General features: G+C 38.8%; 1 protein-coding gene across 6 annotated transcripts in view; it reads left to right on the top strand.

Moving 5' to 3' along the window:
• Positions 1-25,404, top strand: part of LOC137295641 (plasma membrane calcium-transporting ATPase 2-like) — a 162,752-nt gene that overhangs the window by 133,347 nt on the left and 4,001 nt on the right. For 3 of the 6 annotated variants that reach the window (XM_067827094.1, XM_067827095.1, XM_067827096.1), the window contains 17 exons: positions 3,272-3,307; positions 5,138-5,167; positions 7,309-7,518; positions 8,197-8,411; positions 9,121-9,256; positions 9,488-9,591; positions 10,196-10,431; positions 11,225-11,367; positions 11,561-11,682; positions 12,148-12,330; positions 13,415-13,609; positions 13,763-13,954; positions 14,592-14,805; positions 15,372-15,586; positions 16,581-16,688; positions 17,457-17,630; positions 21,069-24,707. In XM_067827094.1, coding sequence (XP_067683195.1) covers positions 3,272-3,307; positions 5,138-5,167; positions 7,309-7,518; positions 8,197-8,411; positions 9,121-9,256; positions 9,488-9,591; positions 10,196-10,431; positions 11,225-11,367; positions 11,561-11,682; positions 12,148-12,330; positions 13,415-13,609; positions 13,763-13,954; positions 14,592-14,805; positions 15,372-15,586; positions 16,581-16,688; positions 17,457-17,630; positions 21,069-21,296 — 2,741 coding nt within the window. In that variant the 3' untranslated portion in view covers positions 21,297-24,707. Of the gene's footprint in view, positions 1-3,271; positions 3,308-5,137; positions 5,168-7,308; positions 7,519-8,196; positions 8,412-9,120; positions 9,257-9,487; positions 9,592-10,195; positions 10,432-11,224; positions 11,368-11,560; positions 11,683-12,147; positions 12,331-13,414; positions 13,610-13,762; positions 13,955-14,591; positions 14,806-15,371; positions 15,587-16,580; positions 16,689-17,456; positions 17,631-21,068; positions 24,708-25,404 lie in introns of those variants that run through there. The other 3 variants (XM_067827097.1, XM_067827098.1, XM_067827099.1) reach the window with 2 other exon arrangements.

Consider the following 25,404-nt stretch of genomic DNA (forward strand, 5'->3'; position numbering starts at 1 on the left):
GTGTTCTGAACTAAGTATGAGACATCTTTACTGGTGCATTTTGTTTGGAGTCTCCTAATGCATGTTGCCTGCTCTCAGATTGAGTGGTATTTCTTATAGCCTTGTCCGCAGTCAAACGTGTGCCTCAGGAGAAGGACACAATAGATCAGTCAGACATTTTAAACCAGGGGATGTATAATGGAAATCTTGACACATGTATCCATCAGAATACGTCTTTCATTCCGTCCTGTCTAAGCCCCAAACCTTTAAGGTTACTTGCCAAAACTTCAGGCCATTTACTAAAAGAACAGACTACTTTTACATTTCAGTAAAGCATTGTCATTTGAAACTTTTAAGAGAAGTGTTAAAAAATGAAATTTGTTAAATGGCTTTTGTAATCTATGTTAATAAATAGGTCCCTTTTGCTAATATTGATTTTCATGGTTTCATGTTGTAATGGTATTGTAATTCTCTTCCATTTCAAGCATCTTTTTTTCAGAATCTCCTCAATATGCTTTACGAAAATATTGACGTCAGGACAAAAGTGTGTCAGTGTGACAATTTCCCTATCTTCCCAAAAAAATATGAAATGTTTTTTAATTAAAGAGTGTTAGTTTTTAAGCAAGAAAGATGTAATGAGATGGGTTATATACATACATGAATGGATATGAGTGGCAGTTTCCATCTTGTCTTTGTGTCTTTCATTGTTTTATGATCATCTATGCTACTAATGGATGTAGTGAATACTTTGTTGGGATTTGTTGCCAAGGATTGTCAAATCCTGTGTTGTAAAGCTTATCATCCAACTGTGCCTTGCATCATGTCGGTGACCAGTGTGCTCCACGCCTTGGGTCAGTGGTTGCACTCAGCGTAGGGCTGCAACAAGTCACTTGTCAGAGTAGAATAGTCTGATGTTCCCCATAGAATGTTACGTGACCTTGCAGACAGGTGCATCGTCATTGAGACAATAGTCTGACTGTGATGTCATACAGACACTAGACTGTGATGTCATACAGACACTAGACAGACTGATGTCATAGAGACAGTATAGTGTGAATTCCATACAGTTACTTCACAGACTGATGCCATGCAGACACTAGACAGACGTCACAGAGACACTATAATAGACAGTTATGTCATACAGACACTACTTAGACTAATGTCATGCAGATACTGATGTTGTACAGACACTGTAGATGGATGCGGAAACACTGGACGCAGACAGAATGTATAGATACTTTCAGAAAACAGCCTCTGGGGTTTTTTTTTGTTTTTTGGGTTTGTTTTGTTTTGGGTTTTTTTGTTGTGTTTTTCCTCCAGCCATTAACAGTGGTGTTAAACAGCATTCACTTGCTCACTTACGATGGATTTTTTAAAATATTGTTGTACATGGTGGATTGTTGCAGCCCTTCATGCAGTAGCACCTTCTCAAGTAACTTTTTTTGAAAACAAGACTCTGATTTTAGAAGCCATTTTCCAAATTGTATGTCATCATTAAACATTGTGTTTTTCTTTAAGATTCATATTTTGATTAATTATTAAACGAGTGGAAACGCATTTTCTTGGATCTCCTGTGATATACGCGTCTTCATCATTTTCACAATTACAACAGCAAGTTGGACACTGAAAAGTGTTTTTTGCTATGTTTTCAGCTATAGAATTTTCCGGTAAATATGTGTACTGGTATCATCCTATTAGTCCATATAACAGACACTATTTTCCGTGTGTTCTTCATTGCACATTGAATTTCCAGTGGTCTTGGGCTCTACAACTTGTTGTGCAGAGTTGTGTCCCTTGGTCACCTGGATCTTCTGGACTCAAATCCCAGATCCACATCATTTTCATCAATTAAGTGCAAACTGTAGAACCTGCTTTATTTTGGTACCACTCCCACAGTTAGCTGACTGCCAGTTTGTAGCTAAAATAGTTGAAGGCGGTGTTTCACCCTGCTATTTCCGAACATCACCACATTCATCATGGCTTACACCTCACAGTTTCTATATGATAAATTTCTCTTACTCTGCACACATTAGATGTGAAGCTCATAGCCGTTACAGGTAAAGTACCAGCAATGAACGTTTGGTATTTTCGGTTGTAGTGACGCAATGAAGTGCCGTTCTCTGTCACCTACCCAATCTATGGTATCTGTCTTGTTCCTCTGCCGTTTGTGTAGATGTGGTCTGTTTCTTATTATTTTTCCTAAAAGTTATTCCTTGACCTAACACATCATCCACACAATTTTTCGGATTAACTGTATCTGTTAATCCATGCGGCAGATATGATTTGAGTTATATTGTTCAAATTTACTTCAGTAAGCTAATAAGGATTAGATTGTCATTGAACTACTTAATATTTCTCAGTGAATAAGTTGCAGCTATTTTCTACAATTTTGCATCATTCTTTTCTTTATGGACATTCCTTTTATACTGTATGCTGTAGGTTGAGATACCATGTACATTAAACCAGAAATCTGGAATACTGAGTAGGGATCAAATTACCAAGAAACAATATGAATAGAAGCCTATTCATATCCCTTAGCTAAATATGGTACTTGTTGTTACCTAGCCTGATGTTCAGCATTAAGGGAAAACGGGAGGATCAGCCCCTTTCTGTGTCTGAGTGGGGTATCCATGCTGAACCATGGTGTCTCGGTGGGCAAATGTGCAATACTGCTAACAACCACACACACACAAGAGTTGCAGCAAATATTTTTCAATTTGATCATCAGAATTAAAGTTTTTGAGGATAATGTTTAGATTTAATAAGATGTGGAGAAAATGTCTATAGCCATGTAAATGTTAATGTATACAGATATTTCATTTTAAATAAATATTGAATAAACCTAAACAACCTGTACAGCCATTGCTCATTACACCAGCATTCATCACCAGGCGAACATGCGTATATCACTGAAGGTCAAGGACAGAGTCGGTTGTCAGTGGCACACAAGGAGATTCAGTCCAGTAGGTCAGCTAATTTAGGCGATTCTGCAACGTGATTTGACCAATGAAAAGGCAAGCATGTGAAATATCAGGGATGAGGTTGAAATACCATAACTGCTCGTCAAAAACTAAACCACATTGAATTCTGTTTGAAATCAAATGATAATCAAAATGGTTGAACATTTTGTGAAGTATTGTGTTTCGTCAAGTTTTGGACAGGTTTTTGCTGTGCCTATTGTCCCGTTTAACCTTTGGAGCATGTATGGTATTGACTAACTTGGGCTGTGTATGGCCATGTGCTTGCAACTAATGATCACTGATTTCGTATGTGCTAACTTTCTAACTTTCAGGACCCCGATCAAACAATTTGGGACAGACCGAACCATGTAAGTCCGCCAACTCACTCTATCATCCACTCCACTCATTCTGTATGTCTGTCTGTGTGCTCACTCTTTGTCATTCGATAAATAATGTTGATTATGTGTTGTGTTGTGTTGTGTTGTTGGAGTTACCTCCCCTGGATGCATCAGGAACTTGAATTGGTTACAGATATTCTTGTATAGAATTATGCTGTGATGTGGAAGAAATATGATAAAAGGTTGTAATAAACACATTCTCTGAAGAATATATATCTAAGAATATGTATCTCAAAATATTTGATATTGTTATATTTCCTGTTCGATGGGGTTGCATAACACATGTTTCAAAATTTATTTCACGTTTCATTAACATTTCTATTCTTTCTATAATTGTTCTATGACTAACTTGTAAACTGAAAGTATCAATAAAGTCCATTCCTGTTTCTGATTGTAATCACAACAAAAACTAATCCTAGCATTTGGAAATAATTTCAATATTTATGTTATAGAATTATGTAAACTGGGTGCTTTTTCCTCGATAATGTTCTCAGATGCATCAAACACCTGTTATGTGTTGGCATATATTACTCCAAATTTTGTGCAATGTCAAATTTTCCAAACCTAATGTTGTCGTTCCAACTCATGCATATTTTGAGTTTAGCAATCGTTACCTTCTGGTGAATGAGCATGGAACTTGATGATGTGGTTTGCATGTTACTGTTGCCATCTCCTAATGTGGTACTGCTGTATTATACCAATGTTCATCCACAGCGGACAGGTTTGTTTCTAGTCCTTGACAGTTTTTGGTCTCAGAATATTCTTTTGTTTTCAACTTTTATAGATCTGAATTTTATTTATATGATTATATATTGTGAGTATAATGTGCCAAATTTTGTGGGTTTATACAAAACAAATTTGAGAATAAAAATGTAATATGTTAATTCAGCGTGACCCTGCATACAAAAGTTTGATATGAGAAAAGGATTTCTCTTTTTTTTATGATGATGAGAGGAAGCTAAAAATTTGATGCCCGACATATTTATGATTTCTCTTTTGATTGAAAACAACAGAAAAGGTCTTGATTTCAAAAAGGATACCTACAGCAAGCAGTTCCTGAAAAGCATAAATATTTATGTTTCCCGTTTGGTGATTTTGATTTCTTGAAATAACATATTAACCATGTGATGAGGAAAAAGATTTCTTTGATTGTATCAATCTCTTGTATGCCAGCTCAGAGGTGATGGGACTTACAGACCAAGACCATTTCAGGAATTTGAGAAGAATTCTGTTTCAAGCAGATAAATAGTGTAGTGGTTTAATACATTACAATTTATTGCGTGAAAAACAGCATCAAGTGATGTTTATGGTTTTTAAAACCAAATTATCCGTAAGTATTTGAGCAAGGATGTGATATTTTTTTTTATAGTCATTGAATAAATTCACAGAACGTGCCACAACTCTCCACTGTGAAGAGCTGTCACGCTCTGTGTGAAGTTCCCTCACGATAGAAGATATAAACATTAATACACTACGCATGTGATTGTACAGAGCAGTAAAAGCAGGAAGCATGATGTATTTTGGTCCGTTAATCTTGGATTGTAATTAGCATGGTAGCATTGTATGTGTTTTGTTTTAGGAACATGACATCAAGCACTTGATTTTTTCATTTTTGAAATGCGTGTACAAGCACTTAGACTGTATATCACAGAACAAACCGTTTGTAACGTAGGCCAGAGTTGCACATCTTGATTTCAGCTGAGCTACCAGCAATGGAATTCTTCTTAAATACTGATTTATAGACTGTGCAGTGTTAGCGTTTTGGTTTGAATGTTAATTTAATTTCTTTTATTTTCCTAGTGCTCTCTAATGAGGCAGATGCAAAAGTGGGTACGTTGATGAGCTGTGTTGTTCTTCTGTACGCGTGGCTGGACCTGCAAGGGTGCCGCTGTCGCCGCCATCGCCGCCTCCGTTTGTGTGAAGCATAGCGCTAACTCGGTCTGGTCACACAACCATGCAGATACTTATAGCTCGTATACTTGTAGTAGTCATTGTTCCAAGGCAGAAGATGTCCCAATACACTCATATGGATACCTGTTAATAATAGTCGTGTTTGAATCATATAACGTCCTCCATGTTTTGTTGTTTTTTTTAAATAATTTATCTTTTCTCACTAAAACTGGATTAAAAGTCATGACTTGATAAATTCTGGCTAATTGTTTTTTTCGTTATTACAAAATTGTATTTCACTTTTTAAGGTCTATTTATATCAATTCCTGTTCTTTGTAAATTTCATAAAGTTTGGGGGGGGAGGGGGGGGGTGACAATAATTTTTGGTCAGGATATTCAACCTATCAGTATTTATTGTGATGCAGGGTCGATACAGACATTGCTAGGAACCCAGGCTATATGCTTCTGTCATGGCTCTCGAGGTGTGACCAGACCTCATCTCATTCTGTCTCTTGCTGAAAACTCTCTAACTTGTAACACCATTTCTCAACTGTCTCACAATGGCCTACAGAAATGGCCACCACTGTCTAAATCTATTCTATCACTTAAAACTTTCTGGCTTAACAGTTCATTGAGCACTAACCATTCAGCACGGTTGCTTGTACTCTACGAAAAGGACCAATGTCTCATTATGTCCAGGTGCAATAAGCTTAGGTGTAGAATAGACTAAACAAGAACTAAATCTGTCATTTAGCTTGATTAAAGTGCCTCTTTTGTTCTGTAGATTATACGTCCTGCCTTCTCACTGTCTTGCCTATGCTCCTCAGTCTCTGAAGAAAACTTGCCAGCCATTTATTCCAAAATGATTTTTTCAACATTTAAAACATAAGAGTGAATATCATGTTTTCAGTCTTCTGGGTTAAGTCGATCATTTTGTAGAATGTCGTATTTGGAACAATTTTCTCAAAATACTGCTTGATGAAGTTTCATCCCGATTATGTTGGCAGTTGTTCTTTATGAGGCCTTTTTGTACCTTGCATTTTCTGTGGCGAACACAAGTATGTGAATGTACCTTCCGTGCTATCCACTTGTTGTTTTTAAACCATGTCAGCAAGAATTCTTAGAATTATTACACATTTGTAAAGTGAAACGTTTCTATTTACAAATAAACTGCTCAAACATACCATTGGTGCTCTAGATTAAGAAGTAGGTGAAAGTGTTTGTTTAACAGACTAATGACCCAGGTTTGCATATTATGGGGATAAAACAAAGAATACTTGTCATAGACATTCTATAATGCTGAAACACATTCACAACCATACAAACACCAAACAGACTGTTAAGCCCAGTTAAAACTACAACTGTACTGACTTTTAACGGGAAATAGGAAATGCTCTACAGACATGTTCAATTATTCTGTTATTAATACTCTGAATTTCAACCATGGCTTTCAAATGTTAATCAACAAAATTTGTGACATCTGTTCACAAAACCAGAATAGCTGAAAGATACAGTCTCAATATGCTTTATTAATATTGGAATCTATCAAAGCAGACATGAATTAATTTTACTATCAGCATGATGTTTAATATTACTTACACTGGTGGTACATATAAGCAGCAGGGATGGTGCAGGAGATAAATTCGTTTTCTCGGCATACCTGACTAATATCTCAAACATGCTTGTCTCTCTTGACACTGTTATCTGCACTTGGCCGACCTCTGCGGCCGTTGTCACTGCAGTTCTGTTCTTTTTTAAGCCACATGGTTTGTATCCTTACTGATGTTGATACTGTTTTCCTCAAGTTATAGTAGATGATATGAATCTCCTTATGCATGGTTCTCCAGACTAAATGTGTTAGCAAGTAAGTCTGTAAAAAGCATGACAAACGTCAATATGAATTTTTTTGTGAATGTATGAATATTGTGTACAAATTTAATTTAGCTTTGTTTATTTATGTCATTCTTCTGTCATGAGGACTATTTGCAGGGCTATTTTGTGAAGTTTTATGAAAAAAAAAATAGGGTCTTTCTTCTCCAGGGTTGTTGGTTCTGATTTCAAAAATGGCTGTTGATTTTCAGATATTCAGATGAACACTACCAACACACCCACTGGAAACTCCCATAATACCACAGTCAACAAACATGTGCCGAACAAAGCTCCTCTTCCACCTGTGGATGAGAAGGTTCCAGAGGAGGTCATCAAAGATGAGAAGAAGAAAGTTGCTCGCAAAGAAAAGTCAGTGTTACAGAGCAAACTCACCCGTCTCGCCATTCAAATAGGATATGCAGGTTTGAACATGTGTTTTGTGTTCTGCTCTGTCAGTTTGAGAAAGGTATATCTTATTGTCATATGTTCACAAAAACAGAGTTTTGTTCTTCTTGTTGGTGAAAGTTTTAGTCCACACAGTACTGTCTCAAATCCTCCAGGAATTTTACTAGTCTTGGTATATTTTGAACTGTGGGGAGGTGGGGTAGCCTTTGAGGTTAAAGCACTGGCTTATCGCACCAAAGACCCGAGTTTGGTTTCCCTCATGGGTACACTATGTGAAGCCCATTGCCAGTGTCCCCTACCCTCTGGGATATTGCTCAAACATGGCTAAAAGTGGCATAACACCATACTCACTCACTCACTCACTCTCACAGACCATCAAAGGTCTGTTCTCACACTCACAGTGTGCAAGAGAATTGCCAGGTCCAGCATTAAGTATATTCATTCTGCCATCCCACAGCTGGAATATTGTTGTGTGTTATGTTTAAACAAATAAGAGGCAGTCAGATCTACTTCAGTCTAAAGCTGTGAAGGGAATATTTAGTTAGCCATTTTTTTTACTGTCTTATTTAGAGGTGTTTGCCCATTCTTGCAGAATTAGTTCATGTTTTAAGCTTTAGCTGATTGTTAATTGTTGTATCTGTAAACCTAGGTTGCAGAATTGCTCTGTTGATATTGACTGACTATGAATGTTTCAGGTACATTCATTGCCGTTCTGACAGTCCTCATCCTGATCCTCAAGTTTTGTTTCAAAGAGTTTCTCATCGATAAAAGGGAATGGACGTCGGCACGGACAGGACGTTATCTTGAGCTGTTTGTCAACCATTTCATCATCGGTGTCACTGTGCTCGTAGTTGCAGTGCCAGAGGGGCTTCCACTTGCTGTTACGCTTGCTCTTGCTTACTCTGTTAAGGTAGTGTCTCAAGCCTGTGTCACTGAAGGCTTTCATTTCACATTTCCACCACCATGAAGGTTAGAATTGATCTCCACTAACCCGTGCTTGTAACATGCAACTAACGGCATCAGGTGATCATGTTCACAAGTTGGTTCACAAGTTGGTTAACAAGTGGCATCGCATCCCAACTGCCTGGATTGATGCTCATGATGCTGATCACTGGATTGTCTGCTCCACCATTTAGCTGGAATATTGCTCAGTGCAACTGAACACACTCATTCACATATTTCCCCCACAATGATATTGATGGAAGATAGATAAAAGCGGCGTAAAACTCACTCACTCCACCCACGTTGATGCTGACATGACATGCTGTGATATAACTTGAACTCTATTCAGAGCGGCATTAAAGCCAACCTCACTCACACACTGACTTGCTTCACACGTCTTCATATCCCAGTTACACCGATCATGCTGATGATGTTGATCCCTGGATAATCAACATACCAACAACATGTAGCTGGAATATGGCTGAGTCCCCCATTAAACACAAAAAATGTCATCAGTTGCCATTATTTTCTTCTGTCAAGTTTACTTTACTGATGCATGTATGTTAATTCATCTCTTGACAAGGTGTCAGTAAAACCCATTACTGGTGTCCCCCATTGTGATATTGTGAGACTATTATTAAAGGCAGTGTAAAACCTTCACTCACTCACTTTTACAGAAAATGATGCACGACAACAACTTGGTGCGTCACTTGGATGCATGTGAGACGATGGGTAACGCGACAGCCATCTGCTCTGACAAGACCGGAACACTCACAACAAACAGAATGACAGTCGTTCAGAGCTTTCTGGGTGGTGAGTATGTGTAGGATTTATGATCATGTATGGATGATTGTGATGACTGATATTGAACTTCATGCACTTGAGAAAATTCAAGTTTGCCCAAACTAGAAAAATTTCTCATTTTCACAGACAAGACTGTTTTGGTTTTTTTGCCAAAACTCAGCTCAGTATCAATAAATTATAAGAATATGAAGAGTTGAAGTGAACTTAAAAATCTTACTCATAGTTGATGTTTCTCTTCAGGAACACATTACAAGGAAACACCTAGTTCAAATCTAAATGGATCTCTCGTGGAGCTTACTGTGCGATCTATTTCCATCAACAGTGGCTACACATCCAAGTTATTGGTGAGTGTCATTGGAGTAGCTAATCACATCGAAGGTTTGATTCTCTACATGGGCACAATAAGTGGAATCCATTGTTTGTCGTAAGAGGCGACTAACGGGATTGGGTGGTCACACTTGCTGCTTTGGTTGACACGTCGTCAGTTCTCAATTGCACAGATCAATGCTCATGCTGTTGATCACTGGATTGTGTGGTCCAGACTCAATTATATACAAAATGCTGCCATACAGCTGGAATATTGCTGAGTGCAGCGGAAAACAGAACTAACTCACTTGCTCACTCGTTCACTCGCTCACTCACCATGGTTTTTCCTCCTGTGGTATTGCTGGAATACTGTTTAAAATGGCTCCCAGTATTGTAATAGCAGTGAGTCTGATCTGGGATGGTTGCAGTCTTGCAGACTTGGTCGATACATGCCATTTATGACTGGATTGTGTCTGTTATTCACAGGCCATTGCCATGTGCCTGGAATGTGGCTGATTGTGCCTACAAGTAAACTCACTCGCTCATCCTACTAGAACACAGAAATGTTGCCAAATTTGCCAAGAAATGTTGCAATGCAAACTGTAGTAGGATACGTGTGACCATGTTCTGTGACTGTTTCAGCCGGCAGAGGAAGGTGGTTTACCAAAACAGGTTGGGAACAAGACAGAGTGCGCTTTGCTGGGGTTTGTCAAAGACTTGGGTCAGTCGTATGAATCAGTGAGAGAGGACGTTCCCGAGGATGCTTTGGTCAAAGTGTACACCTTCAACTCTGTCCGCAAGTCCATGAGCACTGTCATCAAACTTGACAATGGCTTCAGACTCTTCTCAAAAGGAGCTTCAGAAATTGTGCTCAAAAAGTGAGTCTGTCAGTTAGTTCATGCAAGGATTCCAAGGCTGATGGAAATATTTTTTACAGTTATTCTTGTATAGTCCAATGGTCCTCTGGTTAAATCATGATGCTAGATACACAGACAGTAAGTATCCGGGTCAGAATTGGTCTTCAGCAAACCATGCTTGTTGCAAGAGGCAACTAACAGGATTGTTTGGTTTCACTCACTACCTTGGTTCACACATCACTGTATCCACATCACTGGATTGTCTTGTCCTGACTCGAATATTTACAGACCTTCGCTATGAATCTGGTCTATTGCTGAGTGCGGCGTAAAATGAAACTCGCTCACCCGCTCACTCACTCACTCACTGTATGAATAAAATACAAGTGACTGGACATGGTATTCATTATTTGTGAAAAATGTCTGGTCACTCATCCAATACTGACTTAAGTTATGCCAATAAAATAACAATTGACTGCATAATCAAATATAATCTACTGCTGGAAAATGTGGCAAACTTGGTGCCATCCTTTTTAAAATGAGGAAGAACACCAGAAGTGATGCAAAACCAAACTCTTATGTTCAGATGATATGGTTCTTGCATTTACTTAATGCTACTTTCCTGAAAACTACATGATATTAGCAAGTGGATAACTCATTTATGGATGTTTCATTAATTCAGTATGGGCAAAATTCTCAGTAATTCTGATTTGAACAATTCTTAAAATACTTCCATCTGTGTCCATATCTGTATAGGTTGTACTTGAACTTTGATCACGTCAGTGGTGTTATATTAAGACATGTTTTGTGTCTCCAGGTGTGACTTCATTTTGGACAGTGATGGTCAGCCGAAACCCTTTACTGCCCGTGAAGCAGAAGAGATGGTCCATCAAGTCATTGAACCCATGGCCAGCAATGGCCTGCGTACTATCTGTGTTGCATATAAGGACTTTGTCAGAGGTAGGTGCTTGGAGCACTGACATCAGGTGTTAAAGGAAATGTTGCTTATTACAACTTTTGTTCAAGAAGCAGGCAGTAAGTTTGCCTGGAAGGTGTTCAGACTGGGTGTAAAATGGGTGTTTTTTGTCCTGAAGTGAAACGTATCTTTTAGTTTGCACTTTGATTCTCATTGTCTTTGTTCCTCCTTTACCAGATAATGTGGGTGAGAACATGGTGAAGATTGAGGGTGAAGTTGACTGGGATAACGAGGATGCTGTGGTCCAGGGACTCACATGCATCTGTGTCGTGGGTATCGAGGATCCAGTCCGAGATGAGGTAGGTTTGACCATTTTTGTCAAATTGTAATGCAGTAAAATATTCTGAAGGATAGAACTGCACATGCTTACTAACCTGATTTAAGAAAAAGGATGTAGATTAAGTACATGTAGTAGTACTAGTAGCAGTAGCAGCAGCAGCAGCAGCAACAGCAGCAGCAGTCCCAACCTCAATCGCATTTGCAGTCGCACCAATATGTGCAGAGATTTGCCAAGGAGAAATTCAGTTTGCCTTCCTTGGTCATGGAAATGAAAACCACCAAGCCTTAAAGTAACACTCCTGCAATATGAATTGGGAATTTTGTTAGTATCATGTGGAAATATTTTTGACATATGCTTCAATTTGATAATAGGTTTAGAGACATCGCAGTGTCTAGTCCCGAGTTCAGTATGGGCTTCGCACAAATGAATCAAGTCACCTATGTCCACACACTTCATTTGCTCAACTATAGATGTTGCATTGTAGGTTCCGGCTGCCATCAAAAGTTGTCAGAAGGCAGGCATTACTGTGAGGATGGTTACTGGTGACAATGTCAACACTGCTCGATCTATTGCTTCCAAATGTGGAATCATTCCCCCTGGAGAAGATTTCTTGGTGATGGAGGGCAAGGAATTCAACAACCGTATCAAGGACCCAGCTACAGGAGAGGTACATTACAAACAGTCAGTGACTTCACCCATTAGTTCACAATACATGGAGTCTCCTGAGCGTTTCAAGGACTTCAGTCCTGCTCCACACCAAAACACATGTGGTCTCACCTTAGGCAAGTGAATTTCTTCAAAATTGCCTCTGTTCAACCAGCAGAAAATGGGTACCCGGTGGGATAAGTCCACGACTACTACCTTCTAGTGCCTAACAGACAGCTTTGGTTGTCTTGGGTAATAATGTTATGGTGTTTCTGCACACTTTGGGCATACCACTTTATGGAGTGGAGTATTGCGCAATATAAGTACCTTCATTATAAGTCAGAGTGGTAGGATTGTGCTCAATCTTGTCAGCTCAGATCCTATAGACATATGATACTATAAGGGTAATGTGCGGTCGTTTTAACGATAATTCTGTCCATTTTAGCTATAATACTGAATTGCACTGAAAGTGATACCAAGAGCGTCAGTTGTCTCCAATATCTTTTGGCCCTTTGGACAAGGGGGATAACTCATGGCAACATTCTGTTAAGTCAAGCAGGCACAGCAAATATCGATGCCACTGAAATGTACTTTTTTCACTGCCCTAAGCATGTTTTGATACATTGCATAACGGAAATAACTCTTTGATATATAGTTTTGTTGTTTGCAAGCATAAGTTAGTTTTGTGTGGTTTTAAAATTCATCAGTTCATTACGATGAAAAACAGTTGGCAATATCACTTATAGTAACTTTCAGTGGATATTGTAGCTATGTCTGAACCGAAAGGTTTGTTGGGATGGCTGATGGTTATAAAGCAGTCCATTACTACAAACAGACTTTCATCAGTCACTAAATGCCTTTGAGTGAGTGAAGTAGCCTTATAGGGAAGGTATTCACTCGTCATGAAAACCCAGGTTCTATTGACCGCATCTGAAACCCATTTGAACCATGATATTGCCTGAATATTGCTAGAAGTGATGCACAATCCCTTTCTAACATGGTTCAGATGCAGTGAGTTAGCCCAGTGGTGTTTGCTCGGGTTTGATTGTCTCTTCTGAATACATGTGTAAACACTCTGAGCATCTGAAGTTTGCTTCCTGTTACAGGTGAGACAAGACCTGTTTGACCAAGTATGGCCCAAGCTCCGTGTTCTAGCCAGATCTTCACCCCAGGATAAGTACACTCTTGTCAAGGGCATCATCGACAGTAAGATCAGCGCTAACCGAGAAGTTGTTGCGGTAACCGGAGATGGAACAAATGACGGACCTGCTCTCAAGAAAGCTGATGTTGGATTTGCTATGGTAATTTCCTTATATTCACCTGGTTTGGCTTATTGTGGATAGAATAGCCAAATTATTTATTTAAAAATCAAAACAGTATCAAATACAAAATTAACAGAGGAATATCCTGCATCTATTTTAAGTCTGATGTTTATGGCTTTGTCTAATTTGTAGGGTATCTCTGGGACTGATGTAGCTAAGGAGGCTTCCGACATCATCCTGACAGACGATAACTTCACCAGCATCGTCAAGGCCGTCATGTGGGGCCGTAATGTCTATGACAGCATTGCCAAGTTCTTGCAGTTCCAGTTGACTGTTAACGTGGTTGCTGTTCTTGTCGCCTTCTTTGGCGCCTGCACAATCAATGTAAGATCTTACATATCATGTTACATACATATTCTCGACTCTTGATAGATATTAAGTTTACTAAGAAGCAACACCAAGAATGTCTTTGAGCAGCATTTAGAAGTTTTTGTAGATGACCAAGATATTTTATAGATTAAGCTTCACTGGATGAAGGGATTTGTAATGATCCTGAAACATTGTGTGGAATGAAAAGAGAAGCTTAATGCAGAAATAAAACTTTGTTACCCAGTGCATATCTGCTTTAGAATTCATATTCAGTAAGCCATGCTAAGGGGATTGAGTAGTGAGACCCACATCCGTTGTCCTGCTGGACTATTACTGAGTGCTACATTTAATAACAAACAAAGAACAATAAATAGTGTTTGTCATAAGAGGCGACCAATTGGTTGATAAGCTGACGTGATGCATGTCGTCGTAGAGCAGTTGTATAAACTGATGGTGATACTGATAGTAACTGAGCTGTTTGGCCTTAACTGAAATACTTATACTCTCTTTGGACGTGAATATTGCTGTATCAAAGTCAGAGACTCTTTAGATCTGTGTTTGTAGCTCCTTGAACATATCTGCTGACGTGGAATATATCCCAGGCGATAAACATTGTATCACTGCTGCTAATAGTCTGTATTTCCTCTTACAGAACAGCCCACTCCGAGCTATCCAGATGCTGTGGGTGAATCTCATCATGGACACACTAGCTTCCCTCGCTCTCGCTACCGAACTTCCCAGCAAAGAACTCCTAGATCGTAAACCATATGGCAGAACAAAAGCTCTCATCTCCAAAACCATGTATAAAAACATTGTTGGTCACTCTGTATATCAGCTTGCAGTCATCTTTACTCTTCTATTTGGTGGTAAGTTAATGCATGGGGAATAACGCCATGTGACACCAGATTGCCTGTTTGTATATTCAAATCTTTCTTGTCAAAAAAACGTTTGGGATTTCTCAAGATGCCTTGTTTGTGAGGTGGGTCCCAGTTTTTTAAGCTTCAGAAGATTTGTGTTAGAATTGGTCTGCAGCAGCCCATACTTATTCTTAGCGGCGACTAACAGGACTTGGTTGACACGTCATAGTATCCCAATTGTGTCGATTCATGATCATTATATTGATCACTGGCATGTCTGGTCCAAATCTAATTATTTACAGACCACCACCATATAGGTTGAATATTGCTAATTGTTGGGTGAAACAACTTGCCAACCAACCCAGTTATTGAACTGTCTTTAGTTGAGTCACGAGTGTGGAAGGATCCTGTAAACACAGGTGAAGATCCACGGATTCCCATGGATTTCAAGGCGACAGTAATAATTTTTTCGTTGCAAAATGCCACAAAATTATACAGTCCTCCTGTTAACTTTCATTGTTTCCCATCCTCAACAACAGATGAAACACTTACATTGATGCTCATCTCTCTTTCAGGGGCCGACTTATTTGACATCGATGATGGTCGTGATAACCAGCAAGTTCATGCCCCTCCCACTCAGCATTTCACCATCATATTCAACACGTTCGTCATGATGACACTCTTCAATGAGATGAATGCTCGTAAAATACATGGGCAGAGAAATGTATTTGAAGGCTTACAAAGAAACCCTGTCTTTATAGGCATCTGGATAGGAACTGTGGTAGCACAGGTACATTACTACTGAAGATAACATACATAAATGTTGTACGGGGTATAGTTAATTAGCATATATGACTGTGGATAAGCCGAACTTTCAGGACCGAGAAAGCAGTATGTAGAAGAGGGCTGGCTCATCTACAGATTGCACTTATCTTCATTGTATGCTGTACATGACAGGACAGCAATGGCCACATGGGTACAATGTGTGAAGCCCATTTTCTGGTGTCCCCCGCTGTGATATTGCTGGAATATTGCCAAAAGCGGCGTAAAACTTAACTCACTCACTCACTCAGGACAGCAATGGTGATGTGTTTATCTTTTTAAAGTGTAATCTTAGGAGAGGGATTACATGTCTGTACAGTGAACTAGGTCATAATCACCTCAAAGGGATCTCTAGTTTCAGTTTGATGTAACCAGTGTATGGAATACAGCTTGTTCAACCATTCATTACAGGCTAAATCTCTGACTGACAGCCTATATTTATAGCTAGCCAGCCTGATGGTCTGGTAAATATTTAGATTAAATGTTCTATACTGAGTAAATATTGAGACTTTCAATTGACTGGTCTGGTTAAATTCATTTTGGACAGGTAACATTTTGAAGCCCTGATGTCTGGCTAGGATCTTGGCTTGTTCCACACACTGTTATTATTGTTGTTCTTGACAAGCATTTCAGCCAGGAGGTTTTGTGATCTTGTGGTGACTCTTCTTATGCGTCAACTATGTCATCTGAAACATGATTAGCAGAAGACTTGTTAGACTTGACAGATCAGAATATAGACTGTTGTGTATTATTTGAGGAGACTCTCATTCCCAATCAAAGAATGAAATGATTACTTCATGACTGCAACAACAGAAGCTGTTGTCCATTATTTGATATAGTGATCAAAAGAAAATATCTATAATATGGGGTAGTTTTTCTTAGTAATTTCTTTGTGTCTGTTTGCATTTGTGTAAAGCTAAGGGACATTGATTGGCATTAACGCTGGATGTCTTGTGTTTCAGATTTTCATTGTGCAGCTTGGTGGAGTAGCCTTTCACACCAAAGGACTGTCATTAGAACAGTGGTTTTGGTGCATCTTCTTAGGTTTCGGGGCACTTTTATGGGGGCAAGTAAGTATCGCTTCAGTGTACCTCGTTTACTTTCTTTGTTACAGTGAGTATAATAGAATACCTTACATCTACAGGCGTATTGCTTTCACATATTTACTGTTTTAGTTGAGGGCGGTAGGGAAGCCTAGTGGTTAGAACATTTGCTCGTCAGACCGAAGACCCAGGTCTTTCTACACGAGTACAATGCATAAAGCCCATTTCTGGTGTTCCCTACCACGATATTGCTTCAATGTTGCTAAAAGCGGCGTAAAACTAAACCCATTGTTTTAGCTGAAGAGTTCAGATCAGCTCTTAGTTTCAATATCTTTTGATCTAAATGTCCTTGTGTGCAGTAAAAATAATTAAGAGTTTGAACGCCAGATTTACTTGATTACCGCCACATGCTTTTGGGTAACACAGACAGGTGAGCATCTCTAGCCAGTGGAACCTTGCGTCTTCTTGTTGTCTGGAAGATTGCTAAATGAGGTGTAAAAACCATACTCGCATGTCCTTCCACCCATTGTCTATATTGGATCTGATGTGCCCCGAACAGCCAACCCAGTATAAAGAAGGTTCTGTGTCTCCTATGTTTAACAGCAAGTTAATGAAGATCGGGTTTAGTGATGGACCAGACCGGAAGTCCAGATTGGTGCCCTCACCATCACTCACTAGCTTTTCTGGTCCAATCATACAGCTGCAATACCCCAAACAGCATTCACTGACTAACTCTGTACATCTCGATCAAATTCACTTGTTGTATCATTCTCATACTGAGCTCTGCCTTTGAAGGTTATAACAAGTATTCCATCGCATTCAATACCGAGGATATCCTGTCCGTGCATTAAGCATGAGGAAGAACATGAAGCAGAAGATGACATTGATGGCGTCCACGCCACCGAGGATTCGGTAGGACGGCGCGGCCAGATCCTGTGGGTGCGCGGCCTGACTCGACTGCAGCAACAGGTATGTCCATCTCTTCACTCTGTCTCTCTCTCTTTAGTCTCTCGTAGTCTAGGAGCGCAGTTGGTTTTTTGTTTACGTTGCTAGTTATGAGTAGTCCAATATTTGTTTCCAGCAGCCAGTGTTTAAACTGCATGGGGGCTACTTCACCATGCTACTGCAGCAGTTGTATATTATATTTATATATCTCATGAGCTGGTTCATAATCATCGTATTACATAACTTTCTGATAATGATGATGGTAATGTGAATTCATGTATATAATTTTCTCTCACTTCACTAGAATGTCAATATCAGTTTAAGCCGATTTTCAGTTTGTTTTGCTGAGATTGTTTTGCAACCATGAGTTTGCTTGTAAGCGTGGGTTACAGTGATACAAAACAGACAATGTGATACTTCACATGTCGTGTTCTGCAAGAAGTGTTTGACGGAATTGTGAAGCATTTTGGTCATTTGTGAAACTAATAACAAAATTCAGTTTCTTAGGATCTAATATTAATGGAAAGAGACACTTAGTAAATATGTAGTACTGCATGACATTGTTTCCAACAAAATAGAAAAATAAACACATTGAAACACTACAACTATTTACAGAGGCACATGAGATGTTGGAAATCAGTCGTTATACTTGGTCGGTTGCCATGTAATCAAAACCTCTTTTTCAGCAAAGAGAAATTATTCACGAATACAGATATTTGATAGTTTATACCCAACTGAAGATGAAAAAAATCTGTCCAAGTTGTAATCTTAAGTGTTCTCGCTTCTATTGCCACTGTGTGGGAATGCCAATCTCATTCTAGTAGGTGACATTGACCCCTGGACGTTTCTAACGGCATGATGTATTTTAGCCTGTGGTTTAGCCTGTGGTTTACTATGTGTTGATCATCAACACATGTTGTTGTTGTTGACATCGTCGTGGTAGTGGTTGTGTTGATGTCGTGGTTGCTCTCCATCTTTTCCAGGAGTTTGTGTGATTTGATGTGATTACTAACATGTAACATCATGAATTTCATCTCATATTGGATTATGACTCATACTGGATTATGACAATTTTGATTGACGTCTCCTTTGTTGCTGAATCCTGTTATTCGATGAAGGAAACTGTGGTATACATGGGGCCACCATTTTCTTCACCTAATCACAGCCATTCAAAATAAGGGGTGATAACTCATGTTTGATAATGCTTTTCTTGCAGCGGTTGTATGAAGTTTCGTTGAAGGGACTGGTTGTTTTTTCTATGGTTTTTTCGTGATTGATATTTCATCTTTATCTTATATGGTGTGCAGACTCAAGGGTCTGCTGTAGTACGACTTGCATGTTTCAGGGACCGAGGTCAGTCTGACCACTTGCTCTTCCTTCATCAGCTCTTCTCGGTCACTCTCAATTATTTCATGTAGCAAAGAGAAATACTGTTAAACCAGATAAGTGTAGTGTATATTTAACTTTGGCTTACCTATGGGTAATATTTCAAAATATTTGCATATTGTTCGCAGAAATGCTTCATCTAAATCAGATCAGAAATTGTCTTAGTCATAGTAAAAGCCAGGGGGCACCATGATAGGAATCAGAGCTGGAATCATGAGGTTATTAAACTTGCAGCATCATTATGTGAGTCAATGTAAGAAACTTTAAATCATTATCTCCACAAAGTCTTGAGACAGTTCTGTTCCATTGTTCATATTTAACAGTCTGTTCATGACATATCTTATGCAGACCCAGAAACAGGCAGTATACAAAATACTGGACCATTTGATATCTAGATTAACTTCAGAAATCACATACATTTTGCCAAATCTGAACTGTTCAACCCCAGATATGTGAGATGTTGCATCTCTTTGCAAGTCATTTGTTTCATTCTCAGTGCTCTTTAGAAATGTAACTTCAAAACTCAGTGTTATATGTATCTGACCCAATGATAATGAAATGGTCCATGTATGATCATATTTATTCAAAATAAGACCCCCAAATATGTTACTTTTAACCTGAAAGCCCTAAGTTTGTGTTATCACTATATAATATAGCATTATATAGTAAGATAGTAATATAGTACGAGTAATATAGTAATATAGATTCAGTAAAAATTTACCTCAGGGACATCATTCTAAATATTTAAACATGAACTAATTCAGAAACAATACAAATTTTGAGAAATTCTTTTCAAAAATCCACAACACTTTGGGGTGAATATAGCTTAGCCAGAAATGATTGACTGTCACCGAGTTCTTCAATATATGTGAAATCATAATTTTCCTCTTCATCCTTTCTCTTTGAGTTTTTTCTGAGGTTGGGTGTGTGTTTGTTGAGTGTATGATCTCATGGTACACACCTACCTACCTACCTACATACATACATCCATACATCCTTAGTTGTGTTATGTGGGAGCTTGGGAATCTTGCCGCCTTCTCGCCGCCATCGCCAATTTGTGTTGCTGGCTGGTTTCTCTGGCAGCCTAAGTAAATGTTAATTCTTTTTTGTTGACAGCTGCGAGTAGTGAGAGCATTTAAGAGTACACTTGAGGATCTGGAGGAGAAACGTAGCGTTCACAGTTTTCACAGTTTACACAGCATTCGTAGCTCCCGTAGTCACCAGGGGCCTCGTACTATCAGTGAAGAAGTTAACTCTCATCATGACAAATTCTTACGTACCCCTCCTCCCGACCTCAACTCCCCCCAGTCCCCAGATTATTCTTCGCCTCACTGTGACCAGCCTTTTAAACTCAAGAGCCTATCATACGAGAATGTACCCCTAGTCTCTAAACAGCCCTCCCCTATAATGGCCTCGACCAACCCGGCACACAAAGCCTCGCCTCCCAAGACTCTCAGTCACTCTGACATTGTGGGCGCCCGACACGAGACTACGATCTGATTGGCTGCCGTGGCTGCTGCCTTCACTGGCTCCACCCTCTATGGCTCACCGCCTGAACATCATAAAATGGGACTGTGTCGTCATTGCCGTCGTCAACCTGTGCTGGTCGGCCCATGACGAGCTAACATGGATGTCTGTTGTCAAGCACCAGGGCGACTGAGCAGTGACAGAGTGATTCACTGTGATAACAAGTTATAGTTGTTGTTAAACCGTGTATGTGTGCGTCTAGCACAACGTATGCCAAAGGGTTACAATGGGCAGGAGATTATTGTTGCAATGATGTAGGATGTCGTCGTCTCCTGGTTGCGTGTGTTTCTTTCTGCGTATGTTAGTACGTTCACACGTGTTGCAGGAACATTCCTAGCACTGGGGTTTGGTCCAGTCACATGACAGTCACATGACCAAGCTTTGATTTCACCTCACTCGACCTGCACAATTCAAGTGTACTTACTTGTCCTAAGTACTTGGTACTCCATTGTTTTATAGTTTGTAGTCCATTAACCCTGCTGTACCTCTTGTTTCTGTTTTGTGTATGTGTTGAAATACTTTCAATGTTTTCTTTTGGTTTGTTTTCAGATACGTGTAGTTAATGCTTTCCGCATGAGCTTAGATGCTCGTTACGACAGTCGTAGTTTGTCATCAATCCATAGCTACCACTCACTGCAAAACTTTAGAATGATGTCCAAAAAACCACCCACCACTATGTCCTCCTCCATGCTGAGTAGCCACGACTCTGAGGCAGCATCATCTCGTCCCTTGGATTCCCACGCCACCGCGCCCAATACTGAGCAGACTGCACTGTGATTGGCTAGCTGTGTGTCTTGCTATCCAATCTATAGCCTCACTTCACGTCTGCCCATGTGTACCTCAGTCGTGTTGCCTCCTCCTGTCCACCCGCCTGCCCGCTGCTGTCTAGATTGGAGGACCCTCACCCCTGTACATAATAAGATCCTGTGTGTGTGGTCATCGTCGTCATCTCTGCTGCATCATCATCGTCGTCTGCATAGTGGTGGTCGTCGTCAGCGTAGTCATCACTCTGGTGTCGTGTCACCTGTGACCTTTCACCCTGTCTCGGCTTTAGCGACTGCTATAAGCAGCCCACTAACTTTATGTAATTTGCCACCTTGTTAAATATGTGTTTTTCTCAAGTCCTCGTTTTTTATATTTTTTTCCCATGATTATTTTCTACTTGGCATGTTTTTATTGTTGTTTATTGTCAATAAAACCAGCCTGCTTGTGACTGTCTGTACGGGCCAGGCAGAAAGGCGAATATGCCATTACCCACAACTCACCTGTAGATGCCGAGAAATAGATGTAGTTAAACTCAATCATGTACAGGAGCTTTGCACTCTCGGTAACCATGTACATAGCACAAATGTTCTAATGATGTGTAAATGTGGCAGCCCGGCTCCCTAAGGGACGGCCCTGCTGGCTGGTAATTATGTGTAATCATCCTTGGGGGTTCGTTAGGATCCGACTCTCTAACCATTCCCACTCACCTCCACAATTTCATCCAAGCATACCTCCACATTCAGTCACGTGTGTAAATACCGAAATATACGGACACACATCTTTTATGTACACATATATAGTGGCTCTCAGATCACATGTCCAATCTTCATCATCGACTCGGCATAATTTTAGCTTCTTTTCCCATTATCATAAGTCACTATTGCAAGTTTATATTTTATCTTGTAGTCTTGAAACTGAATCTGGCCACTGTGGTTTTCACATGCTGTGTGTCTTGACTGACTTTTGCATGTTGTTGGATAAGGGTTGTCTCCCTTAGATGCCTGCATAATTTGATTTCTGATGGTATTGAATACAAGATGTTTGTGCTGTGTTTCTCTGTGACCTGTGATACACAATGCTAATGATATTTGATGCATATTGAGTGGATTTTGATGACATTATATCGTCTGCTGCCGTGTATTATATAACCCAACAGCCATGCAAGTATGCAGTGAGAGTGTTGAGAGTATATTAGCCTCCATTTTGAACAAGGGTGTACCAAAGGCTATTGACTTAGGTGCTCATTGACAAGGTAGATCTTCCAGTTTTGTATTGATGATTTGAAGAGACAAATCTATAAACTTGGAAAAGGAATTCATAAATGATGACAATCAACATCTCTAGGTATTATATGTGTCGTGAAGATGTCCTGACTCGGGGGAACTAAAATGAAAGATTCAGGAAAATTTAACCAAAGATATACAATATGAACACCCAGATTGAATACTCAGTAATCTGATTTATATGTTTCGGGAAGGACTGGATGACTCAGAGGATTTTCCAGTGTCTTTTTGTCAAATTAATTTGTGTTTTAGATGCAAAGGAGAATACTTTTCTCTCGTTTGCGAATGTGTAGCAGTATTTGAGGAGGATGTAAATCAAAACAGCTTATCTCCACTTTGGTAAAATCAGAATCTCATTGTTTCTTTCAGATCATATTTGTTCTAATTTTGATAAAAGTACAAAATGACAATGTTCATGGTTTTGATACTGTTTGTCTGCTGTAGGCAGTTGTGAACAATCATTTTTTTATTCTCCGTATGTTTTTAAGGAGTCTTCGTGTACAGTTTGTAGTATGACTTTTTATACAGAAATTTTTAACCATATATTTCATTTAAAGGGAAAAAACATTGTTAAAGTAATTTTTTACAATTATGATCAAAGAATAGTTGCAGGTATTTGGGGTTTTTATTGCTGTGGTTTTGGGGGTTTCTTTGGTTTCCTTATTTTTTCATATTTTGTTTCTTTTTTTTTCTTAGCTTAATTCTAGAGTGGAATATGAAAAAATGAAATCGTTATGTCTCATTTTCTCAGATATCTTCTAAAAAACAGTCCCAGCAAACTGTGTTTCTCTCACGGCACAAATCATCACTATTTCAATCAAGAGCACATTTTCCCAATATGACAAACATTTCAAATTTCACATTCCTTAAAATAAAGTGTTTATGGCACTCATTTCACAAACTCAGTGAGATGGAGACATGATCTTGTTTCAAAACAAATTTCTGTGAAATCTCAAAATAACCTGTTCCCGACGGGCTCTGTAGATTCTCCATGTGGTTGTCGCTGTAGGTGATGGGGGAAGAATTATCTGTTGGTGTAATCTCAGTGAGAGTTGTTGAGTCTCAGTAGAAGGTTCATGATGTTGGAACAAGCAGTGGCCAGATTTGGTGGTAAAACTTGTGATAGACTGCATTATTCAGCCTCATCACAATGGGATGTGTGCTTGAAGAGCTGGGAACATGCAGATGATATATGGAGAGTGTTTGCAAGTTCATGTTCACAGATTAATCTAGTTCTAATTCTCATTTAGTAGCATTACTCCAAGTCTTGTAGATCAATAGTTCATCGAAAAGACTCTTTAGTTGGCAGGTTAGATCTTCATAATGGCGGCAGTGAAAAATGTAAAATTGCCCTCCTTATTTTCATTTTGTGAAGTTTGTATTTGTCGCCTCTCAGTGTTTAGTAGATGTCTCCTAAATTCAGCAAGTTAAAACAGGATTTTGTAATAGTGAAGATGAAGAGTTTAAAATTGTCCCGAATTGTTAAGCAACTGCCCAATTTTCGGCCACAATTCGGGACGAGGATGAGATCTTGGTGATGAGTTTTCTAACAGTTTGAAACAATGCACCTGATGTATAAAGTTGTTTAGCGTATGCCCATTCAATTGTACACAGTGTCACCCATCAAATATTGGTTGTTATCCTCTAGATGGTGATATATAGTTAAGAGATGTTATTCCATTGAGAAAGTTGAAGTTTCACAACTCTATCATTATGGCTTGTTATTTATCATATTTTATGATCCATAGACAGAAGTATTTTTCGTCGGTGTAGATTTTCTTTGCAAGTCTTCATTTGTACATTGCTTCCAAGATGTACTATTCTCATCACAGTCTGATAGTGTTCAGTGTTTCGTGCACTGACATAGTTTCCGATAAATATTACACACTTTGATATTTCAAAGTGTGTTTTCAGATGTAATGGGTAGTATTACACTGACTGTTGAACAAATGTATATCATTGTTAATAAATTCTCTGCTGCTAACAGCAGACTTTAGGCTCAGAGATTCGAGAATGTCGTAAGCTGTTTTGACAAGACATGTTATTCACAAGTGTAGGTTTTGTAATACTTTTTCGTTTAAAGTATAAATGTTCATGCAATTATTTATGGTTTTTAAGAAATAAACAAATTTTAATCTGATAGAGTAGTTGGTTATGATTCATGATGATATAGGTAACAGATAAATTTGGTCTTGGACATATACTAGTATGTAACAAATTACTTAGAATGTTTCTCATAAAATTCAATAGGTGGGCCCACTGCAATTACTTTTCATGGATTTTGTCTTTTAATGTTTTTCTCCCTTGTTATTGCATTTTCATTCAAAATCTCAAAAGCATGAAAACTTTAAAAAACCCTGCCTGGACTAACTCATTTCATACAGGAAATGTTGTTGGGTTTTTTGTGCATGCTAGGTTGAAATCATGTATGGTTGTAAATGCAAGACCAAGTTTATTAGGCAAGCAGACTATTGGAGATTTCCAAAAGTATCCAACCTCAAGAATTTTCAATTTCGATTAAACACTGACTGAAATTGAACTCTGTTTCCTCAGAAATATGATGTAAATTCAAAAATTCAATGTTGATCATTGTGTTTGCATTTGGATTGTCAGGATTTCAATTTGAGAACTTTTCTAATTAGACTTTTGAGTTTCTTTAAAATAATGGAGCATACAATCAGTTTTTAAATGTTTTGAATGAGGTTGGAATTTACAAATGATAAGGGCTAGAAACTACGAGAAAGAAAACTAAAATCTCTTGGTAAATACTTTTTCAAAACATCAAACAATAAATATTAAAATTACTATTGGTCATTTCTCAGTCAACTTTGTATATA

The sequence above is a fragment of the Haliotis asinina genome, chromosome 9 (assembly GCF_037392515.1).
Source record: "Haliotis asinina isolate JCU_RB_2024 chromosome 9, JCU_Hal_asi_v2, whole genome shotgun sequence".
Lineage (NCBI taxonomy): Eukaryota > Metazoa > Mollusca > Gastropoda > Lepetellida > Haliotidae > Haliotis > Haliotis asinina.